Source organism: Lepidochelys kempii, chromosome 7, assembly GCF_965140285.1.
Source record: "Lepidochelys kempii isolate rLepKem1 chromosome 7, rLepKem1.hap1, whole genome shotgun sequence".
Classification (NCBI taxonomy): domain Eukaryota; kingdom Metazoa; phylum Chordata; order Testudines; family Cheloniidae; genus Lepidochelys; species Lepidochelys kempii.
Genome location: NC_136386.1, coordinates 34,440,267 through 34,461,307, shown reverse-complemented (window position 1 = coordinate 34,461,307; position 21,041 = coordinate 34,440,267). Strand labels below are relative to the sequence as shown.

General features: G+C 47.6%; 1 protein-coding gene across 5 annotated transcripts in view; it reads right to left on the bottom strand.

Annotated features, from left to right (window-relative positions):
* PHF2 (PHD finger protein 2) overlaps positions 1-5,418 on the bottom strand; it is a 145,207-nt gene extending 139,789 nt beyond the window's left edge. For 2 of the 5 annotated variants that reach the window (XM_073352165.2, XM_073352166.2), the window contains exons 1-2: positions 2,667-2,776; positions 2,120-2,310 (exon numbers count right to left, since the gene is read on the bottom strand). In XM_073352165.2, the coding sequence (XP_073208266.1) occupies positions 2,120-2,310; positions 2,667-2,681 (206 nt within the window). In that variant the 5' untranslated portion in view covers positions 2,682-2,776. Of the gene's footprint in view, positions 1-2,119; positions 2,311-2,666; positions 2,778-5,329 lie in introns of those variants that run through there. The other 3 variants (XM_073352167.2, XM_073352168.2, XM_073352171.2) reach the window with 3 other exon arrangements.
* Positions 5,419-21,041: the final 15,623 nt, after the last annotated feature.

Below are 21,041 nucleotides of genomic sequence, written 5' to 3'. Positions count from 1 at the left end.
TTTCCATCCTAAGGGACTCGCAGTCACACTGACCCTCCTGATGGCTTCCAACAGTACTCTAAATAAACTTAGAAGAATATCTTATTATTTTGTATACTTCTGCCTACTCACTCCTCAAGTTTCCTCTTGGTTTTTCAAATAACTACTGGAGATGTTTTCCATTCTATTAGTATAATTTGAGTCAATTTTTAAAAGGACACCATTTTAATTCTAAACCTCTGGTACCTTGCTGTTCAACCCCCCTCTATGTTTCCCTTGATTTTAATTTTTGTTGATCTGGAGTACCCAAGTCTTGTATGAGTCTAATAAGTTTATTTTTAAACAATCCTCAAGGTGATTCTCTGAGTTTTAATCCCCTTAACTTTCTTTACATTATTTTTAACTAACTTCCCCATTCCTAAAAGAAAAAGAAAGGTTCTTGAAGTTCAGTTTCACAGTATTTGTTCCTCTAAATAACACCCCCACCCCAGAAGAGCTCTGTTTAAGCTCCAAAGCTTGTCTCTCTCAACAACAGAAATTGGTCCAATATTGTCACTTACATAAAACCTCAACCATACATTCTATACCATGGTTTAATATGAAATAAATAAAAAGAGAAGCCTCTCCCTTTGTCTGCTCCTGAACTAACTCTCCCAAACATCATTTCCCCCCTCCTCACGAAAGTTGTGGAGATATAAAGTTCAGTCCCTTCATAGCTGACTAGCTGTAAGTCACCTGGGGGCTCTGTTTTGTTCGGGCAATCCCTGTGATCCCAGAAACTTACTGTTGTGACACCAAGATCATAGCAATGCTGTTGACTCAGCGATAATGCAATGTAGTGGTTACATGACAAAGGGGCAAAGCAACGTATTCCCAACCCACGCTCCCCCAGTAGCGATACAATGAGAGAGGGCAGGGGCGGCGGCACCCATTCTGCTGAGTGTCACTGACCTCAGGGTTAAACGACTGCAATAGGTTAGTTTTGCTGTTAAATTGTTAACACGCGGCTAGTTGTCAATGGGCTCCGAAGTCCCCTCCCTTTGCTCTAGGCACCGCTTGAAAACCGTGGGGTGACAGTCACAGGGGGCTGCTCTGGGGCGTGGGGGGCTCAGTCACAGGGGGCTGCTATGTGGTGGGAGGTCAAAGGGTAGCTAGGAGGTGGGGGGGTCAGTCATGGGGGGCTGTTAGGCGGTGGGAGGTCTGGGGGCTGCTCGGGGGTCTCGCCCCCCACGTCCCTGGGCACACTGGCGTGGCTCGGTGCAGCCCCCGAGAGGCCCTGCCGTGGCAGGGGCGGGCTGTGAGCTAGCGGGGTCTTCCCCCCCACCCCGCCGGGCGCGAAGCGCGCCCAGCGGCGCCCCTGCTCCCGGGGCAAGCCGGCTCCCACCGCAGCGGCCGGGGGCTCCCAGCCCGGCCCCTACCCGCCTCTCGGGGTCTTGCTCGCAGCCCGCCTTGCCGCTGCGGGGCCCGCGCTCGCCTGTCTCCGAGCCCCCTTCCCCCGCCCATGTGCCGCGGGCCGGGCGGGCCCTGCCCGGCGCTCGGCTCAGGCTGCTCCGGCCATTGTGCCCCTGTCACACGGGAGCCGAGCCGAGCCGAGCCGCCCGCGCGCCACAGCGGAGCCCGGCCCAGCGGCCGCCGCCTCCCCGGGACAAGCTCCCGCGAGCCCGGCCACCGCAAGCTCTGCGTCCGCTGCTGCAAGCCCCCGGCCGGCAGCCAGCCAGCCCCGCCGTGCAGCCGCTTCCCCGGGCCCCGCACAACGAGCCCACCAGGCAGCGGTGCAATGGTCCGGAAAGCAGGCGTGAGCCAGAGCCGCCCCCGCCCCCGCCCGGACAATAGCCCCCCATGACCGGGGCGGGGGGGTTAGGCACTGTGCTGAGAACCGAACATTTACAAAACAACCCCCCCCCTCCAAAAAAAAAAGCCCCAGCAGCGAGGGCCGGGGGCAGCGAGGCTCCTCCTCCTCCTCTCCAAAAAGGCCTGTTGGAAAACTGCACACAGCAACAGCAGCGGCGGCAGCTCCGCCGCCTGCCTCCCTCTGCCCCGGAGAGACAAGGCGGCGAAGGGCGAGAAGGGGCGATCGCAGCCCGAGCGGGGTGCGGGGGAGGAAGGGGGGGGGACAGCAGGCCCGAGCCCTTTGTGTTACCTGCCGTGGAACCAGTCCTTGCAGGCATCGCACTCGATCATGAAGCGGGTTACGTCGTAGGGCAGCCTGCAGATGCAATAGACGGGCACCGTCGCCATGTTAGCTGAGCTCCCTTCAAAACAACACTGGACTCCCAGGCAAGCGAGCAGGGCTGGCGGCGGCTCCTGCCGCTCGGTAGCTGGCGGTTTCTCCTTCCAAAACGCAAGCAAAAAAATTGCAATGTCGAGAGACGGAGCGGGGAGGGGAAGGGGGGGGAGAGAAGAAGGGTGGGAAAAAAAATCAGATAATGCAATTACAGCTCCTCAAGGGCGAGCTCGCAATGTCAGAAAAATAATAAAGGGCTTCCCAAACTTTGGCTGCATGGCTCCTCTCTGGCTCTGCGAGCTCCAGGCAAGCTGGGGCTTTTTTGTGTGTTGTTGTTGGTAAATGATTATTATCCAAAATGTTTGGCGAAATGCATTATATTGCGTGCCCCCTGGTGACAGTACAGTACCGCGGCTTTTCATAAACACTCCGAAATGTAGCCCTTTCCTTGTAATGTCCTTACGTCAGCTTGCAACATTGTAATATTTCCTCCGATGGGGCTGGGGAGGGAGGCTGCAGAAGGGGAGGCGAATCTGAAAACTCAGAGCTTGGCACCGGGCAAAATACTAGCGAGGGGGGGACGGGGCTGGGAGGGGAGGTAACCCACCTTGCTGAGAAAAACAAACAGGGCTGGGTGTAAAAACGGGGACGAGTAAAAGGAGGGAGATTTAAAAGAAATAAACGACGAGTGGAGATGGGCTGCTCGGAATGCCAAGATCTCGCAATCGTTCCGCACTGCAAGGAGAGACTTTAAAAAAACTGGCCTTAAAAACAAAAATCGGTCTCCAGATTCGAGAGGGACAGTGTGTGTGTGTGCCCCCCGCCAGACTACACACCTGCAAAAACGAGTGACACCTGCCAGCAGGGCCGAATAAAGGAGATGGGGGGATTAAATGAATTTAGCTGTTATAACAGGTCTGAGCGCGGGAATGTCCAAAAAGGGTCCTAAAAGCGGGGCAGCGACTCCGCTTTTAAAGAGACATAAGTAAGGGCTTTAAAAAGTTATTTCGTTCCATGCTGCACACAGCGCAGGGCGGCCAAGGAGCTGTGCTCCCTGCAGAGACGGGAATCGGGAGTGAATTCAAACAAGGAACCCACACCGCCAGATCTATATTCCCTTGGGAAAGGATTCTGCACCAGGGAGGCGTCCGAGAGAGCAGCCTTCCCAACGCTGAGAAGGGGGGGCTGCAGGAAAACGCTTCTGAAGACACACAGCTTCCAGGCAACACTTTTTGGAACAGGCTTGTTTTGTTTGCGGTGCCCATCGCCGACAGCGCGTTGAAGGAAAATAATAAAGCTTTCCGCACGGACCAGCTGGTCCCTTGCGTTCTGTGGCGCTTCCTTTCTGCGATCCTGTTTGCAAACGAGAAGCATAAAACATGTCCTTTATGATCAGTTTCTGTTTGCACCGGATGTGACACTTGCACAGCGTTGTTTCCAATATGCCTTGTCCATTGAATTCCAGCCGCCGGTTCAAACTTTTGTAAAACGTCACTTGTCCCTTTTTCTCTTGGTGATTCCTAACTTTAGTCATTTGATTGATTCAAATGGTCATAAACCTTCCCCCAGAGCTATTAACATATTCTCCAGCACCCTCAAAAGCAGCAGTTTGTAAAGTACACTTACAGCTGTTGCCAAACTTACTATACATGATGTGTGTGCACACACCCACATATCCACATCATTTGAAGTTTAACATGGATAATTTAGGTGTATATGCATACACCCATAAACATAAGTACAGCATGTAGCTCTAAACCCAAAAACTTTATTTTGATGACAACCAACTCTATATCCAAAACAGAGATGGTTAAACTTTGAAATAACATGATTTTAACTCAATAATTGCACCGTGATGCCTAAAGAAACAAAAGCTTTAGAGAATTATTAGCAGGGGTCTAAGCAAGGTAGGGGAGGGATACATGAAAGATGTACGTATTTTGAAGGGAAAACTTGTATTTGATGGAGGTATTTTGCAATATTTAATTTCCTTAAAAGCCACATAAGCCTACCTAAGGCAGCCCATCCACCCTTAAATTAGAAATGGAGTGACTAGGCCTGTAACCCTTAAAAGATGAAAGTAAATGTACTGGCCCTATGAAGTGCCAAATCAATGCCGTAGGGTATTGGGGACATGTTGCTAAAGGCAGCTCATGAGTAAAATACTATACAGCCCAAAACAGCAATCATCATCCACAAAGAGAAGAGTGAGCAACAGCAGCAGTGTAAGAACCAAAGCTTGAACTGATGCTTCTCTCTGAAAAGTGAAAACCTCTCTTCCAGCAGCAGGAGTCTGCCAAGCTGGTAAAGAGGCAAGGATCATGGTAGCTTGTGTAATGGAGAAGAGAAGAGATTATCATTTCCACATAAGGTTAGTTCTAGGCCTCTCTGCTGGGATTACCAACAAGGTTAACATTTGTATCAGTGGGACCTGCCCACCAAGACTGGAGTGAGACTGACTAGTCATTTTATGTAGGCCACTGACTGAGACAGCAGTGACTTTTAGTCCCTCCCATGCTGGCTGCAGTGTTAGAAGTGAAAGTCTCTATCCCATAATCAATATACTGAGCCATCCACTTCCCCTGGGATTGTTTGGTAGTAGATGACCTTGAAATGATTGTTAAATATTTTATGATGGCTTTCCTTTGTAAACAGTGTAGGGTTTCAAATTTTCCCCATAAGGCTGAGGTCAAAGTATTGCACAGTATTGTATGCACACCACAAACTCAGATTACTAACGATGCAGTCTACCAGGGTTACTAATATAAGCCTGCATTTTCAAAAGTGGATAAAGTCTTTGGGACCCTCCAATTTTTTGAGTGCCAAGTTGAGTCACCTTGAAGACAGTGCTGAGTACCTGCTAAGACACAGGTCCCTTTTCGGATGTCTCAAGATGGACACCCAAAATCATTCGTCACTTTTGAAAATTAAAAGGAGACAAAACCTATAGTGCTCCAGCCAGAAAAACAGGAGACCGGGTCTAGGGGAGTAAAGCAGCAGGGGAAAGGTCTAGTAAAGCATTCAGCACTCTTGCCAAAATGTAATACAAGGGAATTCCCTCCACCACAAGGCTACTGTGAATCTTAGTAAGGGAAGGGGGGAAAAAATAGAAGCAAGTGATCTTACCTGGCTTTGGTCTCAAGATGAAATGTATATGAAGGAACCGCTCTGCAGGTGCCATTTTGTTTTCCTTTGAACATGGAAACCTAATTTTTAGTGCCCTTCCAAAACAAAGTTTTCAATTTGCTGAAAAGCAGAGTAATAAAATCTGACTGTGATCATTACAGGATAGGTATAGTGTGAAATGCAGGTATCTGATCACATGCCAAGCAATAGTCCTCTTATTCTATGGAGCCTGCTGCCATTGAAGGCAATTTCCTATTGATTTTCATGGGAGTAGGACTGAGCCCAAAAAGTTTAAGGAGGCCGAAGAGTCCACCCCTCCTGGGAGTCAAGTGGGTAGCTCTAGCACTTTAGCTAGGAGCCCTGTAGGGATGAAATGAAGCAGTACTCCCACAATCCCAGAGAAACTGGATGTTTCCATTAAACAGGATTTCATGTTAACGAAGTCAACATTTACACTGGAGTCAGTAGGCTTTAGAGTTTGAAATGAATGGAGCAGTTCACATCTGTCAGAACTATCACTTCAGTCTGCTTGCTGAGTCAAGACGACAACACTACATCAGTCACTTTCAGACATTTACCTGGACAATCTAGGGCAAGAAAGTTAATTGCTTTTAAAATAAAACAATATATTTCCTTTTTAAATGAGATCATATTTAGCCCTCATCTAATCTGGTATATATCATGTGTTTAACCAGTATCTGATTAAAAGACAACTCTGTTCCAGTTTAATATCATCACAAAGGACCCAATGAATAATGTCACCATGTGTATTGTTGCATTTGAATTTGCTCCAGGAATGTGGAGTCTATTACTCTCTCTGTGTACTCATTTCAGAACAAAGATAAAAAGGAAAGCTCAGCTGTTTGATGTAACCATGGGGATTACTTCAATTCATTATTTCACTCGTGCTCAATGGCTGGGCTGTAGATTTTAGCAATGTGGGTCTGAGGAAAGACGTAGTAAAGTTTTTTTTAAGTGGAAAAAAATAGTAAGGAGGTAGTGGTGCCCAGTGGGTAGAGCACTGGACTGGAACTCAGGAGAGCGGGGTACTATTCCCAGCTCAGGCCTTGAGCTGCAGGGTGACCTTGGGCAGGTTGTGTCCCGTGCCTCAGTTTCCCTGTCTATAAAATGGTGATAAAGATTCTGCCCTCCTCTGTAAAGCACTTTGAGACCTACTGATGACAAGTGCTACATAAGAGCTAGGTATTACAATATATCCCACTGTATACATCCTGTCATACAGAGACATTTATAATTTGCTCCTGGGTCACAAAAGATGATGTATAACACAAGATGTACCCTAAATTCACAAAAAGAAAAGGAGTACTTGTGGCACCTTAGAGACTAACCAATTTATTAGAGCATAAGCTTTCGTGAGCTACAGCTCACTTCATCAGATGCATATCGTGGAAACTGCAGCAGACTTTATATATACACAGAGAATATGAACCAATACCTCCTCCCACCCCACTGTCCTGCTGGTAATAGCTTATCTAAAGTGATCATCAGGTGGGCCATTTCCAGCACAAATCCAGGTTTTCTCACCCTCCACCGCCCCCCACAAATTCACTCTCCTGCTGGTGATAGCCCATCCAAAGTGACAACTCTTTACACAATGTGCATGACAATCAAGTTGGGCTATTTCCTGCACAAATCCAGGTTCTCTCACATCCCCCCCACCCCCATACACACACAAACTCACTCTCCTGCTGGTAATAGCTCATCCAAACTGACCACTCTTCAAGTTTAAATCCAAGTTAAACCAGAACATCTGGGGGGGGGGGTAGGAAAAAACAAGAGGAAACAGGCTACCTTGCATAATGACTTAGCCACTCCAAGTCTCTATTTAAGCCTAAATTAATAGTATCCAATTTGCAAATGAATTCCAATTCAGCAGTTTCTCGCTGGAGTCTGGATTTGAAGTTTTTTTGTTTTAAGATAGCGACCTTCATGTCTGTGATTGCGTGACCAGAGAGATTGAAGTGTTCTCCGACTGGTTCATGAATGTTATAATTCTTGACATCTGATTTGTGTCCATTTATTCTTTTACGTAGAGACTGTCCAGTTTGACCAATGTACATGGCAGAGGGGCATTGCTGGCACATGATGGCATATATCACATTGGTGGATGAAATTCACAGTTCATACATTTCTTTATTCTGTTCCTTAGGTTTGATTTCTGCATACAAAACAATTCCTATGCAGGCTCTGGACCCTCTTGACAACTAATTACACACAGTCCAACAAAGACACAAACAGTCGTAACAAACCAACTGCCTTCCACTGCACTAAAAGAGGCCACTCCACATGGCTCCCTCTTGTTTACACCAAAGGAGCACCAGCTCAAACACCTCCACTGATCTCAGCTATAGCAGTAGGAGAAAGAGAAAGAAGAGGTCTCAGGAAGGTGATACCAGGCTATTTAGAGTTTTATAGGAAAAAAATAAATCCTTAAAGTCTCCCCAATATCAATAAGCAGCCTGTGTAGACCACAGAGCACTGGAACCACATGCTCATGGTAACAGGTTCTTGTTTAAGGAGCAAACCACCATATTCTGCACTACCTTCAGTTTCCAAACTGATTTAAAGCATAGACACAACCAAAGATAATTGATAAGTTATAACCAAAGATAAGTCCAGTCTTGAAGCAACAAAGGCCTGGATGATGGGAGTGTGGTCTGCAACCAAGATGAAGGATCACAAAATTGTGACCCATTGCAGATTGAATAAAACCATCCTAGTCTCTGCTGCTATGATTATCTAACAGCAGCTGGGAGTCTAACAACATCTACAAGCCACAAACTGACACTGAGCAGAAAATACACCCTCAGTCAGAGGGGCAGATATAATCGTTTCCAGATTCCCCAGATGCTTCTTCAGTCTACCAGTTTTCTCTAGATGGGGTCACATCCAAAGCAGTCTCAGCCACACCTTAAAGCTCCCACCATAAACCAAGACATGGATGATGCACCCTCCAGGTTGGATGAAATGAAGAGAGGGGTTTTGTAAACGTATACACTGGACTGCAGTTACACTGTAAAATTGTAGGGGATGGGCCTTAAAAGCAACCACTCATGACCAGGCCTACATCCTGTATGGACATATTCAGGCAAAACATTCACCGACTCTACTGCAGTTTGGTATGAGAAAGGACTGAAGAAATGGGCTTTGAATCTGCACACGGAAAGCATGTGTATATTGACTGATACATGTGCATTATGGAGTTCATTTCTGCATTTGTAAAATCAGTATTTTAATTTTAAAAAAAACAAACATTTCCCAGGTTGTGTGGTTGCACTCGCAACCATAGGAGCTCATCACATTACATTCTGTGCTTTGCACCAGCTCCCAACTGCTTCAGGGACTGCTTGAGACACCCCCACATGATTTGGGAAAATCTGTATCCTTGCATCCCTACTATCATCCTTTCTTTCATTTCCACCAGCAGCTCCAGGTAAGCAGCCCTATTTCCAAAGCACTGTCTGACACTGGGGAGCTAGGCCCTTTTAATATTGAGGGGACTCTGGCAGCAACAACGAAGATAAGTTAGAGCTCTTTGCTAGGAATCTGAGCCACCCTTAGCCACGTGTACCCAATATCCTACAGTTTGCCAGGTCATCTAGTTGTTCTAACGCTCTCATTGGCATTTAGACCTACCAGACACAGCAAAAGACTGCTCTCATTAATGGGGAAGGAGTGGCAGGGTTCAGTTGTGATGTCCTAAGTGGTATGATGCAGATTGGAGCACTGAGTTCAGCTTCTTCCTGTTTCTTCTGGAGCAAAGGGTAAGTATTGAAAACTTAGCAGAAAAAAAATCAGAACCTATATTCAAGTAGCATCTTCAGGGTGATTTGAGTCTCTGTGGGTGGATAATAGTAACCCAAGCTAACAGTGTGGCTCTTTGTCCCACACTACTACCTACACCATGTGTTAAGGTCTTCAAGTCCGCTTCTGTCTTTGAGCTCATGGACACGGATGCAGTTTTCAAATATGCCAAAGTGATCTAGGAGCATAAATCACACTGCTATTTGGGCACTTCTGAAAATCCTACACCTAGACTGTTAGCTCAAGCAGGAGAGTCTCATGCTTTTAGAGCCAGGTTCAGTCCCCACAGATGAGCATCAGCCACAGATATGCAGATAAGAACTAGTAATCATTTGGGGAGTTTTCTGGGAGGCTTTTAAATGCCATATTTGGAGCATTTTTCCTCTAGATGCATAGTGTTTTCTCTCTGTTTGGGTATGTATATAAATATACTCCTATAAACTTCTTATCTCTTTGTACACACTTACCCTGTTTGGGTTTTTTAACAGTAAGAAGAACCTTTCTTTATCCTTTTTCTTCATCTCTGGCTGCTCTTTAAGAAAATTATAGGAAACAGAGAGGCATCTGTTTAAGCAGATCTTAAACATAAAAAAGAAGCTTACAAGAAGTGGAAGGTTGGACATATGACCAGGGAAGAGTATAAAAATATTGCTCGGGCATGTAGGAATGATATCAGGAGGGCCAAATCGCACCTGGAGCTGCAGCTAGCCAGAGATGTCAAGAGTAACAAGAAGGGTTTCTTCAGGTATGTTGGCAACAAGAAGAAAGCCAAGGAATGTGTGGGCCCCTTACTGAATGAGGGAGGCAACCTAGTGACAGAGGATGTGGAAAAAGCTAATGTACTCAATGCTTTTTTTGCCTCTGTTTTCACTAACAAGGTCAGCTCCCAGACTGCTGCGCTGGGCATCACAACTTGGGGAGTAGATGGCCAGCCCTCTGTGGAGATAGAGGTGGTTAGGGACTATTTAGAAAAGCTGGACGTGCACAAGTCCATGGGGCCGGACGAGTTGCATCCGAGAGTGCTGAAGGAATTGGCGGCTGTGATTGCAGAGCCATTGGTCGTTATCTTTGAAAACTCGTGGCGAACGGGGGAAGTCCCGGATGACTAGAAAAAGGCTAATGTAGTGCCAATCTTTAAAAAAGGGAAGGAGGAGGATCCTGGGAACTACAGGCCAGTCAGCCTCACCTCAGTCCCTGGAAAAATCATGGAGCAGGTCCTCAAAGAATCAATCCTGAAGCACTTGCATGAGAGGAAAGTGATCAGGAACAGCCAGCATGGATTCACCAAGGGAAGGTCATGCCTGACTAATCTAATCGCCTTTTATGATGAGATTACTGGTTCTGTGGATGAAGGGAAAGCAGTGGATGTATTGTTTCTTGACTTTAGCAAAGCTTTTGACACGGTCTCCCACAGTATTCTTGTCAGCAAGTTAAGGAAGTATGGGCTGGATGAATGCACTATAAGGTGGGTAGAAAGCTGGCTAGACTGTCGGGCTCAACGGGTAGTGATCAATGGCTCCATGTCTAGTTGGCAGCCGGTATCAAGTGGAGTGCCCCAAGAGTCGGTCCTGGGGCCGGTTTTGTTCAATATCTTCATAAATGATCTGGAGGATGGTGTGGATTGCACTCTCAGCAAATTTGCAGATGATACTAAACTGGGAGGAGTGGTAGATATGCTGGAGGGGAGGGATAGGATACAGAAGGACCTAGACAAATTGGAGGATTGGGCCAAAAGAAATCTGATGAGGTTCAATAAGGATAAGTGCAGGGTCCTGCACTTAGGACGGAAGAACCCAATGCACAGCTACAGTCTAGGGACCGAATGGCTAGGCAGCAGTTCTGCGGAAAAGGACCTAGGGGTGACGGTGGACGAGAAGCTGGATATGAGTCAGCAGTGTGCCCTTGTTGCCAAGAAGGCCAATGGCATTTTGGGATGTATAAGTAGGAGCATAGTGAGCAGATCGAGGGACGTGATCGTTCCCCTCTATTCGACACTGGTGAGGCCTCATCTGGAGTACTGTGTCCAGTTTTGGGCCCCACACTTCAAGAAGGATGTGGATAAATTGGAGAGAGTCCAGCGAAGGGCAACAAAAATGATTAGGGGACTGGAACACATGAGTTATGAGGAGAGGCTGAGGGAGCTGGGATTGTTTAGCCTGCAGAAGAGAAGAATGAGGGGGGATTTGATAGCTGCTTTCAACTACCTGAAAGGGGGTTCCAAAGAGGATGGCTCTAGACTGTTCTCAATGGTAGCAGATGACAGAACGAGGAGTAATGGTCTCAAGTTGCAGTGGGGGAGGTTTAGATTGGATATTAGGAAAAACTTTTTCACTAAGAGGGTGGTGAAACACTGGAATGGGTTACCTAGGGAGGTGGTAGAATCTCCTTCCTTAGAGGTTTTTAAGGTCAGGCTTGACAAAGCCCTGGCTGGGATGATTTAACTGGGAATTGGTCCTGCTTTGAGCAGGGAGTTGGACTAGATGACCTTCTGGGGTCCCTTCCAACCCTGATATTCTATGATTCTATGAACCCTTAGCCTCAAGAACTTAAACAAAATCAGAGTTCGTTGGTGGCAGGATACTTCTTTTCCAGTTTTCCCCTCTGAATAGCAGACACCAGATTCCCTGGTTACAGTTAGCTTTTGAGTATAAGGCACCAGCTCTGGCACAAAACATCATGTTATGTTTAGTTTTTAAATAAGTATTTGAGCAGTTCACAACAGAGCAGCAGAGATGCTGGGGAATGCCTATGTTCATCTCCTAGGATCATCAGGCCTCAAGACAGGGAGAAGCACACTAGGGAAATAGATGGATGAATGAGATAACAGGGAAGCAGGGAGACATTTGAGTTTAGAACATCCCCACAGCATTAAGGTGATTGATTCAGGGAAGCATTTAGGTTTAGGCAGGTTTTAAAGGGTTCCACTCACCTCAAAAGCACCCCCAGGTGTCAGGACCTGGCATTGCAGGGAGCTTCACCTCTAGTACCCCATGTTGACCACTTTTTTGGTGCTGCAATGTCCTGTCTCTGTCTACATCTTCCATAGCCCAGTCCTCCAGCCAGGTCACCTTTTAAGTTCAACCCCCTTCTGGGGTCACAAAAGTCCAGCTGAAAATCTAAATAAGCATCTAAGCAAACAGCTTTTCTGCCCTTCTTGGGCTATGCTGAAGTTCTGAGGGCTTTGAGCCTATCCCAGGCCTTGCAAAGCTCTCAAAGGTGCTCTAAGCAGAGCACTGCTTCCCAGGGCTTTCTCCCTAGAGCCTCTTTTTCCCAGCAGGTTTCCGCACTGCCTCCCCTCCCCAGGAATGCTGGCAGCTTCTCCCAGGGACTTCCTTGCTTCTTCCAGCCCTACTGCAGGGCTTCCCTCAGGAGCCTATGCTGTCGCCTGTAGGTTCTTTCCAGAGAGTGGGAACTACCCTTGCTCCTCCCTCGGGGGGGCACCCTGAAGAGAATTCTCCTCTCTCCCTATGCAGGCTGCTTTAACCCTTTTACACCTGGGATCACTAGTTGTAATTAAGTCACCAGATCAGGATCAGCTGGGGGATAACTGCTACCTCAAAGGCAAGGCTGCACCCAACTCCCCTTAAAGGGCCAGCCTGTAACACACATGCTTAACTGTCCAGGGGACTAAAGCACATATTGTGAAGCACCCTTCCTGAACAGGGATGCTCTCCTGAATAGGGCCTAAGACAGCAATCCAAGTGCCTCGCAAACAATCAATAACAACAAGGGGGCGGGGGACTGGGGGAGAGTATATACCAAATTTGGACTTTGACCTTCATGTTAGGAATCACTAGAAGATCTCTAGTCTCTCTTATTAGACTCCAGCTGTTCAGCTGCATTTTTGAACAAAACCTTGGCCATTTAGTACAATTCTTATGGTCCTCCATTGTTACTCTCTATGGAGTACCTCCGGTGCTGTGCAGTGAGCAGAGGGGAGGGAAATAATAAGGCTTCCGTTAGAGGGAAAGCTGATTTTTGGGAAGCTGGAGCACAGAAAATTCTGAGGCGTTTGGCACACGGACTACAGTGAAGTGGAAAGGGGTGAAGGAAAGCCCAAGAAGTCACTGTTACATTCCCTCCCTTTGAGGGCAACATTACCAGTTCTCTTTAATGGATTTGAGCCATGACAACTGTCAATGGTAGCAAACACGCCAAAAACCTTGCAGCTAATGAGCTGCTCTCAGTTAATATTCCGATCTCTTTCCAGGGTGTGCCTTTTTGTCACTACACATTTCTCTATTTGGGGACAGAGAGGTTGTAGATTCCCAGTCAGAGCCGGTGCTAGGCGTAAGCAGACTAAGCAATTGCTTAGGGCCCTGAGCAACTCAAAGGGGCCCCCTATTCGCTTTTTTAGTATGTGTTGGGAGGGGGGAAAATATTCCAATGGTCTAGCTCCACCTCTGTGGCCAGTCTTTGAAGTTTTTTAAGTACAGGTTAAACAAACATCTGTCAGGGACGGTCTAGGTACAGTTAATCCTGCCTCAGCACAGGCGGCTGGACTAGGTGATCTCTTGAGGTCCCTTAAATCCCTGTATTGCTATGCAGAAAACCAGAGGACTTTCTTTCAACAAAGACAGTGGGCCCAAGCAAACACCATACTACATTCTTGAAGCAGTAGAAGACTCACTGGTGTGCCATCATATCTACATCCAGGCAAATGGTCTGTTACTCCTCCCAACTCTGGTGTACATAAATGCACAATTTAGATAAGTGCACGCACTGGTCAGCTTATAAAATATTTATACCACTTTTCTTTTTTCAGTATTGCAAATGTTTAATGCATTGTTTGCACCACCCCAGAGTGGGTGATTAAGAACTTCTGTATTAAAAGTTTTGGGAGCTTGGTTATATCCTATACAGCACACCCCCTTAATATTAATTTGTATGGCACCAACAATGTGCTCAACACATTCCAGCCACATCTAACAACAAGATCCCTGCTGTCTCCCAAGTATTTGTTTGTCTGGCAGTCTCCACAGGTAAAAATCCTGCTGACATCAATGGGAGTTTTGCTGGAGTAGGGGCAGGTCCTAATGGAAAGTTTTATTGTTGTTTAAAGCTGTTTTCAGTTCACCTGTTTCAGCTGACTACAGCACAGCTGGCCATATGACGTCAGCCTGTTGAAATCCATCCTATTGATCTGGAGTATCAAATACATAATGAGAATCCCTTTCCTCCAATAACTCAGTCAATTTCTACTCCTGAAAAGCTGCAGGGTATTTACTGCACAAAGAAAGAGCCTTATTTTCCAATTATTGAAACCCATGTGTTTTGTCAAAATAGGTGCATTTCTTTTGTGCTGCATGTGTATGAACTCTAGTGCTGATGAAAGAGGCTGGACTGGCAGCCCGGGAGAATGAAGGACTTTGTTATGATATGGCACAGACAGTAGCAGAACAAGCTTCCTCACGCCACCCAGCCAGCATATGTCCATCTTGGCCTAGAGAGGCCAGTTCCAAAGGTGCAAGGGTCATATACAACTGGGGTTGTGCAATTAAAGTATATATTTATTAGTAGAAAAATAATGCACTGAATAATGTTCAGAATAAAACTCTGGCTGCAGTGACTCTTTATGATTTGTATTACAGCAGCACGTAGAGGCTCTAATGAGAAAAGAGAGTTACCTTTTTCCGTAACTGGTATTCTTCGAGATGTGCTGCTCATGTCCATTCAACTTAGGTGTGTGCGCTTGCCACATGCACTGGTGCCAGAAGTTTTTCCCTCAGCAGTAACCGTAGGGGATCAGCTCTGGCGCCCCCTGGAGTGGCACAAGTATGCCGCGGCATATAGGGCGCCACTGGCTCCCCCCACTTTCAGTTTCTTCTTGCCGGAAACTCCGACAGTGGGGAAGAAGGGCAGGTTGTGGAATGGACATGAGCAACACTTCTCAAAGAACATCAGTTACGGAAAAAGGTAACTGTCTTTTCTTCTTCGAGTGATTGCTCAAATCCATTCAACTTAGGTGACTCCCAGCAGTACCCCTGGAGGCGAGTAAGAAGTTCATGGACATGTAAATTGCAGGACAGCTCTGCTGAACCCAGGTTGGCCGTGAACGTGTGCACCGAGGACCATGTCACAGCTTTACAGATGTCCTGGATTGGAACGTGTGCCAGGAAGTCCGCTGAGGATGCCTGCGTTCCAGTCAAGTGGACTCTGATGATCGATGGCAGAGGGATTCCCACTAACCTGTAGCAGGTCCAAATGCAAGAGGTGATCCAGTTAGAAATCCTTTGTGTGGACACTGAGAGGCCCTTCATCTTATCAGCTGTAGAGATGAAAAGCTGAGTCGACTTACGGAAAGGTTTTGTCCGATCTAGGTAGAAAGCCAGAGCCCTTCTTACATCCAAAGTGTGAAGGCGCCTCTCTTCACTAGTCTCATGGGGCTTAGGGCAGAAGACCGGAAGGAAGATGTCCTGGCTCATATGGAAAGTAGACACCACCTTAGGAAGGAAAGCCAGGTGGGGTCGGAGCTGGACCTTGTTCGTATAGAAGGCTGTGTACGGCGGCTCTGAGGTCAGGGCTCACGGCTCGGAGACTCGCCTCGCCAACGTCACCGCCACCAGGAAATCTACCTTCCATGATAAGTGAGACAGGGAGCACAAGGCCAAAGGCTCAAAGGGTGGGCCCGTGAGCCTGTCCAGAACCATGTTGAAATCCCACTGAAGGGCCGGGGACTGGACTTGTGGAAAGAGCCTCTCGAGGCCTCTAAGGAATCTGACCATCATGTCATGGGAGAACACAGTCTGCCTCTGGATTGGTGGATGAAAGGCTGAAATGGCTGCCAGGTGCACCCTGATAGAGGAGTTCGCCAGGCCCTGGTTCCTTAAATGAAGCAGGTAGTCCAAGATCAATTGCACTGAAGAATGCAAAGGGGAGATGCCCCATTCGGCCATCCAGCGGGAGAACCTCGTCCACTTTGCCAGGTAGGTCTGCCTCATCAAGGGCTTTCTACTCTCGAGGAGGACCTTCTGGATCCCATCCAAACAGGCCTGTTCATCCAGAGTCAGCCATGCCACATCCATGCCATGAGGTGGAGACATGAGGTTGGGGTGCAACAGTCAGCCGTGATCCTGTGACAGCAGGTCCAGTAGGTTCAGCAAGGGCCAGGGAGGGATCGCTGACAAGCTTGATAACATCCCAAACCAGTGCTGGTGAGGCCACGCTGGGGCAATAGTAATACCTGCGCCTTGTCCCTCTTGATTTTCGCTAGGACCTTGCTGATGAGTGGAGTCCGAGGGAATGCATACATCAGGCTTCCTGCACCTTAGCATTATCCTGGGGCACTGGTGGACGGGTTCGGTCACAGAGACCCCCTTGGGACTCTCACCTGATGTGCTGAAACTTCCTCTGAGCCCATCTTCCCTGATGACTTGGGACTCCAGAACCTTGTGAGCCAGACAACGCTAGTCTGCTGCAACACAGACCCAGGTCTGAACCTCACCCCCAAAGCTGCAGGCTTTACATGAAAACCACTCAGCAGGTTACCTATCTCCAGCACCCAGACACCCAGCTCCCAATGGGATCCAAACACCAAATAAATCTGTTTTACTCTGTATAAAGCTTATACAGGGTAAACTCATAAATTGTCCTCTCTCTATAACACTGATAGAGAGAGATGCACAGCTGTTTGCTCCCCCAGGTATTACTTACTTACTCTGGGTTTACTAACAAACAAAAGTGATTTTATTAAGTATAAAAGGACTTAAATGGTTTCAAGTAATAACAGGCAGAACAAAGTAAGTTACCAAGCAAAATAAAACAACTCACAAGTCTAAGCCTAATACATTTAAGAAACTCAATATAGGTAAATCTCACCCTCAGAGATGTTCCAATAAGCTTTTACAGACTAGACTCTTAGTCTGGGCCCAATCCTTTCCCCGGTACAGTTCTTGTTAGTTCCAGCTCAGGTGGTAACTAGGGGATTTCTCATGACTGCAGCCCCCTTTGTTCTGTTCCACCCCCTTTTATAGCTTTGGCACAAGGCATGAATCTTTTGTCTCTCTGGGTCTCCACCCCTCCTTCTAAATGGAAAAGCACCAGGTTTAAAATGGATTCCAGTACCAGGTGACATGATCACATGCCCTTTAAGACTTCATTACTCACTGGCTGGCACCCATGTATACAGGAAGGCTTACAAGTAAACAGAGCCATTTACCACCAATTGTCCTAGTTAATGGCCCACACTTTGCATAGTTACAATAGGACTTCAGAGTAATACTTCCTATTTGTATGAATGTATCATTCTTGTATCTGAAGCTAGAAATATGAACACACTCAGTAGATTATAAGCTTTGAAACAATACCTTACAGGAAACCTTTTGCATAAAGCATATTCCAGTTACATTATATTTACACTCAGAAGCATATTTCCATAAAGATATGGAGTGCAACGTCACAGCCCCACTATGGCCTCATCTGGCGACAAGAAGGAGGAAGCCAGTACCAAGGCATCCTCCGCCACCATAGGTGATCTGGCGGCTTGCTTGCCCACTTCCTCCTATGCCTGCGGGGTGCCTGCAGCTGAGGCCTCTTGGGCTGGAGTGGGGTGGGAGAGGGCATTAGCCGGTCTCTCGGAAATTCTGGATAGCAAGTGGGTGGCCTGAGAGGGCTGAGTGAACCCCCATGGGTTCCATGGGTACCACTGTGCCAGCCACGGAGTCTGAGGCCATGGGCCCAGCTGCAGTGCTGCCAACATAGTCTGCACCATAGAACCTGATCTGCCGCTGGGAACCTTGCTCCAAACCTGAGCCAAAGCCCGAGCAGTCGCTCCCCTGTGACCAAGATGGGGCTGATTGGTGGCTCTGTCCCAGCTGGTACCGGTCACCCCGCCTGGAGTTGGATCTGGCTGACCTCGACCAGCATCTGGCTCAGAGCCTTGGCGACCAGTGATGCTCAGCGGATCCACAACAGCCCCAGGCCAGCGATCTACGCCTCACGCTCAACGAGCGGTACCAGGACATGGAGTGGGATTGGTAACTAGAGCGGGCTTGGCATCATGAAGATGTAACTGCATGCAGTGACGCCACCCTGGGGAATCAGTACTGTGGGTCCCTTGACCTGTCCCTGGACCAGTACAGGTGCCATGGAGATTCCAGATGCTGACTCTGAAACTCCTGCTGGGGGGGGGGGGGGGGGGAGAAGGTGTGTGCATCCAGAGGTCTGCGCCCAGTTACTGGTGAGCTGCGCCTCGAGCCTTTCTGCTCTTATCCCAGGTCCCGAGATCGAATGGGGCCATGAAGCTTCTGCCTATCATGGTCAGACGCATCGGCTGCAAGAGGGTGATTGTTGGTGGGACGTCCCCCATGACAGGGAGCGCTGCCGGAAAGATGGAGACTGTGGGGTCCCAATGCGGGTTTGCCCTTGGACTGGGACCCCGCAGGGGCCGAAGTGGGTGGCACCAGGAGAGACATAATGTCTTGCACCACTTGGAAGGCCTCTAGCATGGGTAGCCGGCAGGAAGTGGGCTGGGCTACGCCACTCGACCGGAGCTGGGGCCCAGGATCCTGAAGGGAGTGAAGTGGCACCCGAGACTTGTCCTTTCCCTTGTGGGAAGCTGGAGACCTTCCTCACCACATCTTCCTGGGCTTCTTGGCTGGAGCCATGGAAGGAAACCGGTGCCAGCTTGTGGACGGTACCGTTGGGGCACTGTGCACTGAGGTCACGATGCTAGGAGCCAAATCGGAGCACTAATCCGGCATCGGAGTAAGGGCAGACTCCATCAGGAGTGCCTTCAAATGAATGTCACTGTCATAAAAATAAAGGGGAGGGTAACCACTTGTCTGTATACAGTACTATAAAATCCCTCCTGGCCAGAGGCACAAAAATCTCTTACCTGTGAAGGGTTAAGAAGCTCAAGTAACCTGGCTGGCACCTGACCAAAAGGACCACTAAGGGGACAAGATACTTTCAAATCCAGCCAGGGGGCTGGGCGGGGAAGGTTTTCTCTGTTCTGTGTGGCTTTTGCCAGAGACAGAACAAGAAAGCAAGCACTCCAATTCCTTAGTAAGTATTTAGCAAGGAAATGTGTTAGATTATCCATTGTTTTGGCTTGTGATTTTCTCTGTGCTGAGAGGAAGGTGTATTCCTGTTTTTTCTTTTTGTAGCTTTAAGGTTTTGCCTAGAGGGAAATTCTCTGTGTTTTGAATCTAATTGCCCTGTGAGATTATCTCCCATTCTAATTTCACAGAGGTGCTTCTTTTACTGTTTTTCTTTCTAATAAAGTTCTGAGTTTTTTAAGAATCTGATTGGTTTTTTTAGTGTCCTAAAAATCCCAAGGCTGGTCTGTGCTCATCTTGTTTATTCTCAAGCCTCCCCAGGAAAGGGGGGTGTAGGGCTTGGGGGGATATTTTGGGGGAATAGGACTCCAAGTGGTCCCTTCCCTGATTCTTTGTTAAATCACTTGGTGGTGGCAGCGTTTAACTAATCCACAGTACAAGGGAGAATTTGTGCCTTGGGGAAGGTTTAACCTAAGCTGGTAGAAATAATCTTAGGGGGTCTTTCATGTGGGTCCCCACATCTGTACCCTAAAGTTCAGAGTGGGGAGGGAACCCTGACAGTCACAATCCTTCTTTGTCCTGGGCTTGAAGGACTTACAGATTTTGCACTTATCACTAATGTGACCTTCCCCCAAGCACCGTAAACAACTATTATGTGGATCGCTAATGGGCATGGGCCTTTCACACCGATTGAAGGATTTAAAGCCTGGGGACTGGGGCATGCCCCATCCCAAGGCAAAGTCCCTTTAGGGACCGACTAAGTCTCTAACTTAACAAAGAGGTTGAACTAAACTAGAGGGAAACTATATACAGTAATATTTGCAAGAGGCAAATGAGTTTGAACAAACAAAAAGCAACAGCTCTAGCTGAAGCAGCACCAGTTCCATGCACTGTCACTGCGGCAAGAAGGAACTGAGGGTGGAGGGGGCCAGCGGCACCCTATATGCTGTGGCATACATGTGCCATTCCAGGGGGTGCCAGAGCCGGTCTCCTATGGATACTGCTGAGGGAAAAACTTCCGGCACCGGTGCATGTGGCGAGCACACACACGTAGGTTGAATGGACATGAGCAATCACTCGAAGAAGAATCATGGCTGAATTGTCCTAGGTGCAATGACATTTATTTCAGCAGTAGAAATAGTTCCAGATTATTGTTTTGTGGAGAATATCATGCTGGCTGCATGCCATTTGCCAAGGCAACTCACACATATTCTAGATCTCAAAGGAAACTGAAATGCAGAATCCAGATTTTCTGCCCAGGGTGGGGCTGGGGGATCTGGGTGATTGCTTCCACTCCAACTAAAGCCAAGACCCAGGCTTTCTGCTGAGTGGTCTAAAAGTCTGGGTACTTAGAGCCATTCAGGCTAGGACGTGAATAGCACGGGAGGCTGCTGGTTTGAATGTTCAGGCTACAAAGGGATAGCACCTCCAGTTCTCAATGCATATAATGGAAGAAAACCCTAGTTAATTTTAGCTCAGAACATATCATTACAACTCCGTATAAGTTTAGTTCAGTATTCTTGTATACTGAAGCAAATGATTCAGGGTGTGTTCTTACAGGGCTCTCTCATGACGATTATGATATTCTTTCAAGCCTGGCTCACCTTTCCTTTTCTATGTGTGTATTTAACCCATTGTTTTTGTTAGATTATGTGAATCATTTTGTATCAGATTTCCTCTACCTTGAGGAGATTACATAAAGAAATCCAGTGCGTGCAGGAGACAGACAGACTAGGGTCTAGTCTTGTAGCATGCTATTTAGGATTGAGAGGGCTTCGGAGACATGACCTTTACCCTGGAAAATGTAAACACCTACAACAGGTTTTTCCAGCCACCAGATTCTGACTGTGCAGGTTGCCCTGATGGCATGTGGGAATTTTCAGAAATAC